General features: G+C 39.4%; 1 protein-coding gene across 1 annotated transcript in view; it reads right to left on the reverse strand.

Moving 5' to 3' along the window:
- Positions 1-4,130, reverse strand: part of gbe1b (glucan (1,4-alpha-), branching enzyme 1b) — a 159,808-nt gene extending 155,678 nt beyond the window's left edge. Inside the window, exon 1 of the mRNA XM_038294400.1 lies at positions 3,954-4,130. Within this exon, the coding sequence (XP_038150328.1) occupies positions 3,954-4,051 (98 nt within the window). The 5' untranslated portion in view covers positions 4,052-4,130. The remainder of the gene's footprint in view (positions 1-3,953) is intronic.
- Between the last annotated feature and the right edge of the window lie 3,363 nt (positions 4,131-7,493).

Consider the following 7,493-nt stretch of genomic DNA (forward strand, 5'->3'; position numbering starts at 1 on the left):
CTAGAGCATCGATGTTTAAATATATGCATATACAGGTGCTGGTCATAAAATTAGAATATAATGAAAAAGTAGATTGATTTCAGTAATTCCATTTAAAAAGTGAAACTTGTATATTATATTCATACATTACATACAAACTCATATATTTCAGATGTTTATTTTGTTTAATTTTGATGATTACAAATGACAACAAATGAAAATCCCAAATTCATCATATCAGAAAATTAGAATATTACTGAAGACCAATAAAAACAAAGGATTTATAGAAATGTTGGCCAACTGAAAAGTATGAACATGAAAAGTATGAGCATGTACAGCACTCAGTATTTAGTTGGGCCTCCTTTGGCCTGTATTACTGCAGCAATGCGGCGTGGCATGGAGTCGATCAGTCTGTGGCACTGCTCAGGTGTTATGATAGCCCAGGTTGCTCTAATAGTGGCTTTTAGCTCTTCTGAATTGTTGGGTCTGGTGTATTGCATCTTCTTCTTCACAATACCCCATAGATTTTCTATGGGGTTAAGGTCAGGAGAGTTTGCTGGCCAATTAAGAACAGGGATACCATGGTCCTTCAACCAGGTACTGGTAGCTTTGGCACTGTGTGCAGGTGCCAAGTCCTGTTGGAAAATGAAATCTGCATCTCCAAAAAGTTGGTCAGCCGCAGGAAGCATGAAGTGCTCTAAAACTTCCTGGTATGTGGCTGCGTTGACCCTGGACCTCAGAAAACACAATGGACCAACACCAGCAGATGACATGGCACCCCAAACCATCACTGACTGTGGAAACTTTACACTGGACTTCAAGCAACGTGGATGAAGTGCCTCTCTTCTTTTCCTCCAGACTCTGGGACCTTGATTTCCAAAGGAAATGCAAAATTTACTTTCATCAGAGAACATGACTTTGGACCACTCACCAGCAGTCCAGTCCTGTTTCTCTTTAGACGCTTCTGACGCTGTCTGTGGTTCAAGAGTGGCTTGACACAAGGAATGCGACAGCAGAAACCCATGTCTTTCATACGTCTGTGTGTGGTGGTTCTTGAAGCACTCACTCAAGCTGCAGTCCACTCTTTGTGAATCTCCCCCACATTTTTGAATGGGTTTTGTTTCACAATCCTCTCCAGGGTGCGGTTATCTCTCTTGCTTGTACACTTTTTTCGACCACATCTTTTCCTTCCCTTCGCCTCTCTATTAATGTGCTTGGACACTGAGCTCTGTGAACAGCCAGCCTCTTTAGCGATGACCTTTTGTGTCTTGCCCTCCTTGTGCAAGGTGTCGATGGTCGTCTTTTGGACAACTGTCAAGTCAGCAGTCTTCCCCATGATTGTGTAGCCTATAGAACTAGACTGAAAGACCATTTAAAGGCTTTTGCAGGTGGTTTGAGTTAATTAGCTGATTAGAGTGTGGCACCAGGGGCCATCAATTTTGAACCTTTTCACAATATTCTAATTTTCTGATATGATGAATTTGAGATTTTCATTTGTTGTCATTTGTAATCATCAAAATTAAACAAAATAAACATCTGAAATATATGAGTTTGTATGTAATGTATGAATATAATATACAAGTTTCACTTTTTAAATGGAATTACTGAAATCAATCTACTTTTTCATGATATTCTAATTTTATGACCAGCACCTGTATTTGTTAGCAAAGACTGTAGAAAAATAAGTTTAATTTTGAAAATGTGGATGTTTTGCCCGTTAATTTTCCTGTTGGAACAGTGTAGATTGACCCTGAGGTTCTGGCGCTGATACATTATTGGCCACCCCTCAGTGTACATTGGTTATTGCCTGGCCAACAGAGGCGTAGCAAGAAAATCCTAATAGGGGTGGCCAGTCAATAACCAATGTACACTGAGGGGTGGCCGAAAAGCTCCAGAACCTCAGGGTCAATCTACACTGTTCCAACAGGAACGATCACAACATCCATATTTTCTAAATAAAGACAAACTATACTTTCTTGCAGCCTTTGCTAACAAATAGACAGATATATTTAACCATCTATGCTATGTAAATAAAAGGTATAGTAGACAAAATTATTTCAGGTTTGGGTTCTGCAGCTAACATATTTTAAATTTTTTTTACTTACTTTTATCAATAATCATTCTGCAAATAAATGATATTTAAATCTACTGACATCCACATTTAATACATTTGTAAGTTATTATTAAAGTAGTTATTTATAATTGATTTCACCTGAAGACTCTGAAGACTTACAGAGGCACAAAATTGTATCTTTACCCCAAATAATTCAAAATTTAGTTCTAAAAAAAACATGAATTCTGTATTTATCATCTTTAATGTTTGTATATTGATGTGCATCATTAACCACAGTGTTTCTGTTGTCAAGTAGTTAATATATGAAAACATTTTTATTTTTAATATGTTTGAACATTCCCCTTCATAGTATTACTGCTGCCATCGTCTGTATTACTGTGCGTAAACTGTGCGATTTTTTTTATCAATCGTTGCGCTGTACAACCAACCACAGGGTTTAGTCGTACAGTGTGAGCTCACAGCTCAAGATTTATGTTTGGCCCGACGCTCTCATGCGATCTACCTGCTCACACTTAGCGACTAAAAATCACGTCGGACTCAGCTCCGCAGTGAGATGGAGCTGCTCTGACTTGTCTATCCGGAAGCCAAACAAATAGAAGGGGAATATGAAGTTCACTAGAGTGAAACATGCTGCCTTGGCAATTTGTGCAATTTTGTGCTGAAAGCCCTAAAAAGAAAATGTGACGACGTATTTGGACAAAGACATGGCTGATCAAAAGTGGCTACTACGATCTCTGAATTTCACAGACAGAGCTGCATTTCACTCATTGCATCCCTGTCACACTGCTGTGTTTACATCTGAGAGGAAGAAGAAAAAGAAAAATCCTTCTTTGCGCACTGAGCGATTTGCCCTCGACAGGCGGGAAAAAAATCAAACATGTTTGCTTTTCCCCAGACCTCACGATTCCTGATCGGGAGGTGGTCGTGAGAGGCTGATCGCCCCTCGTTACCCCCTGTACACTACACGACTCACGATCAGGCTGAAAGTCGGCCCGATCGAAAGATTCTCGCACGACTGCAAAATTGCCCTGAAAATCACACAGTGTACACCGGGCTTTACAAGGGAAAAAAACGGTATGGTTAGCCACAGGGGTGGCCAATGACGGCCCTGGCCCCTCCATTTAGATCCGCCCCTGCTGGCCACCTTTAAATAAAAATTCTGGCTACGCCTCTCATATCTGAGGACACAATATGCTACAATGTTACATGATGGAAACTGCAACCGCTTTTAAGACATCCGAGAAGGAAAAAAAAGGGAGGTGGTTGATGTCATAAAAAAAATTGCTAAATATTGCAAAACAGTCTGTCAGTTGAGCTGCACACAAACAGTCTGTTGCTCCATGCATGAGTCTCATGTCTAAATTTGCTTCAAGGTCAACTCTGGGTTAAAACAAGCAAATCCTGCGACACTCTGCAGCCATCTGAGGTCAGTGGCGGTGGAAAGGCCAGCAGCCTGCTGGAGCTGCATGCTTCAAACTCTGCACAGCAATTTGATCTTCCTATTCACACATCAGACTGAGAAGAAAGCGCCGCCTTAGAACATCAGCTGACTCCACTTCTGATGTCACACGCAGGAAGTTAACAATGGCGTTCTCCTGCAAAACGAAGCATTGCTGGACGTGTTTTGATTATTTTTCACAGCTGAAGGTTTGGGAATGCTGCTGAAGAGGGGAGGGGGAGGGTTGAAAGGTTTTATCCCACTGTGCATGTGAGGGAACTGAGCTCTGTGCTTCTTTCTTCTCATTCACGCCCCAGAAGGAGATTTCCTGCTGCACTAATGTCGACTTGTGAATGTCAGGTGTGTTTAATGTGTTTCAAGACACATATGCAGGGAAAGCGTGGCTCTTCCCCGACTTTGACGAGCTGTGCACACAACCGCAGCGTGAGTCGGTGGCTTTACCTTCTCCTGAAGTCGTTCTCATACTTTTGGAGGTTAGGGTCCGTCTGGAGAAGGTTGCTGAATTCAGGAATCGAGACGCAATCCTCATGCTCTGCCATGGTTTCTGCAGCCAGACCAAACCAATCGAGCTCCGAGTGATTTTGGAGGTTATAGTGGGAGACGGGGAGAGAGAGGGGAGGGGAGGGGAGGTGGACCGGGTTTTAGTATCCGGAGCGAGCAGCGAATCATGCTGCTGCTCTATGGAAGCCCGCCCCCCCACCACACCGGGCTGAGTCTGCAACCAGGAGCCCCACAGCTCTCCCTGCTTCTGATGGGCTGCTCTGCGACTTTAAGGAGTCCCTCCAAAGGAATATAAGTCGATTTATTGACTCATGGCTTTGCTTATTTTTGTAATGGCAGCATTACTAAAGCTTCCTGTAACTACAGATACATATCACATTCATATTAGCATTTAAGCATTATTTTACAGATTGTTTTGATACATTTTTTTCCTCATAAACATTGCTTTTACACCTCGCTTGCATATAATTCATTATACCCTTTGAAAAGATTAAAACCATATGAGAAAATAACAATATTCAGATCACACGTTTTCTATATTTATTTTAAATTTTAGAATATGGATTTGTTAAGTTGCTAAACATTTGTGAATTAAAAGAAGTTAGGACCTTTTAAATGATAGGACCTCTTTGATGAATGTAGTTTTTAATGGTTATTAGATTCAATGGCATAACTATCAGTAAGCAGAGACTGCAGTTGCTTAGGGGGCCCCCGACCTCTTAGGGGTCCCATCAGTGACTCCTGGTAGGCCCTCTACACAATTGTGGACTAGGACGTCTCTTTGTAGATGTAATCATGGGGAAAAAATCCTCTTAAACCCACTTGATACTAAATTGACTGACTGGACCTTATTTATACCCCGACACATGGCAGATTTTGTTTAAACACAACACCAATAGCAAAGCAGACAGTGGTACTTTTAATTACTATGTTAATAACTATGTATAGTTCATTAGACGGTTGGTAAAAAATAAACTCATAAAATATGCTTCAAACCGAAATAAAGATCTTAAAAGAACAATGTAATTGAGTATTTTATTTTTTACACTACACCTTGGATTTATGGGTAACCCAGAGCGTAGATAAGCATCTCCCTGAAATTAGTTTTTGGAACTTGGGATGTCTGTAACATGTTGTGGTGCGCTGTCACCAATGAATTGTGATGTGTCATCATATATTACTAAGAATTGCATAATTGTATCTTCTTGGCCGATTTATGGAACTGTATTGGGCCCACCCAGATAATTTTGCTTGTGGGCCTATTGTTGTGTCATAATGCCATTTGGGCCAAGGATGAGGGAGGTCTTGTTGGTCTCCATCTCCCGATACGCTCTCGCCTATGTCCGACCTTTCAGACATTTCAACATCTTTGTTTTAATCCGACATTGTAGCATGGAATGGATAATTTATCTTTACAGCTTGAGGAACACCTGCTTGCTTCTGATGATTTCCTTTGGCCTCAGCACAAATTTGACAAATAGCTAACTAATGAGTGTTTGCGTTATGTGACTCATCCAATTCCATTAGTTTTGACTAGATGTGGATCGTGCCAATGATCTGCATTGGATGGCGCACATGACGTGAAATAAATATTTATAAACATTAAACCGAAGCCAAGAGCACCAAGTAACGTTAGTTTTAAAAATGTAAGGAATAGAAAGTACAGATACTTGTGAAAAAATTGAGTTGAAGTCAGAAGTAGGAAGAAAAATAAGAAATGGAGTATAGTATAGATACCTGAAAAGTGTAGTACAGTAAGTACAGTAACAAAGTATTTGTACTTCATTACTTGACAACTCTGATTAATTGAATTGAAAATAATTGATTAAAAAAATAAAACGATATGAGAAAATAACAATATTCACATCACAGATCTAATTCAAGATACTCATTGTATATTTATTTTTCATTTTATAATAAATATACCAGTATGGATTTTTTGAGTTGCTAAACATATGTGGATTAAAAAAAGTTAGGACCTCTTAAAAGATAGGACCTTTTTGATGAATGTATTTTTTCATGATTATTAGATTAACAATCATGAGGGAGACTTCTGACTGAACAGTCACAGGCACCCTCTACAAGGAGGAAAAGCTACAAAATCTAGGTGCTAAAGGTGCTGACTGCATAGTATGGAGCGCTGTTTATAGAATGCATCGTATTAGTTTAAGTTTAGTGGAAGGAAAAAACTATAGAAAACGAGACACATGCAAACACTTTGAGAGGACCCCTAAAGCAATGGACTAGATAAGCAATTCTAAAATAACCATGCAACAAAGTGCTGCACACATATGTGATAAAAAAATTTGAAACATAAAGCTGAAAAAAAACAAAGACAGTTAAAAATAATATTAGAAGCAATGAACCAGTTAAGGAAAAGAAAGGTTCATACTACAGTCAGTGCTTCAATAGACCACACATATATCCAGGCATAGAACTACAACTGCCCGCTTCCTACAATCAAGCTAGTCCTGAACAGAGGACTACATCAGATTAAGGTTGTTGTTGACCTGCAAATTAACCAGGCCAACAAAGACCCTAACAACTCCCGATTACAATGGGGTGGACCTGTTTTCAGTTCAATTTGCATGTTTTCTAACAAGGTCTTTGTTTGGCTACTCTATAAAGACCTGGAGCTCAATGTTACACCCAGACATTTTGAATTGACAAAGCTTTCTGGATGGAAAGTGAAACATCTTCACACTCAGATAACAGTCCAGTGGTTTGTTTTTAACTTTTTTTTGAATGACTATGACCTGGATGACTGAGAATCTTCACCAGCATAAAAACGTTGCTCCAATAGATAGGATCTGTGCATCATTTCATGGGGTTCCTCCTCAATTTGATTCTGTCTCACATTACACAGTAAATACTAAGTGGCTGTTTGCAGCCGCTTCGGATGTTATCATCCCAATAAAAGGCTGCTTTTAGAGGTAATCAGTCCATAGAATGTATTCAGGTTGTGCCTCCTGTATACCAGTAGGCTCAGTCGGTTGTTATCACTGAATGAACCTAATCCTAACCCTAAAGTGATTTGTTCTCCACAGCAGAATTTATCAATCTGTTTATCTGTAATCTGAAATTAATTTAGTAGTTCTTCATGTACTGTAAAAATATATACATAACAAAAATTTCCGCATGTCGCTAATCAAACTGAAAAACAAATACATTTCATGATCCTATCGACTGAGTTGTAGAATCTTCTCCCAATAAATATTTAATTGTCTGAATTAATGCCAATCATGAAAACAAACAATGTTTGTTTTCAAAACAAAATGTGTCTAATGGACATAAAGAATGATTTTTTCAATTGCAAGAGAAAAATCTCCTGAGTAAATCAGGAAATAAAACAACACGATTGGCTCCAAGGAGAGCGGAGACAGAGGACACCCTGAGTTTACTGAACAAAACCGGCTCCTGACTAGGTTAGCTCTCGGGACAATGTTACTATGGTTACCGAAACAGAGGTTGAGAAAAATC

This window comes from Cyprinodon tularosa, unplaced genomic scaffold (genome assembly GCF_016077235.1).
Source record: "Cyprinodon tularosa strain WSP-4 unplaced genomic scaffold, ASM1607723v1 ctg34, whole genome shotgun sequence".
Lineage (NCBI taxonomy): Eukaryota > Metazoa > Chordata > Actinopteri > Cyprinodontiformes > Cyprinodontidae > Cyprinodon > Cyprinodon tularosa.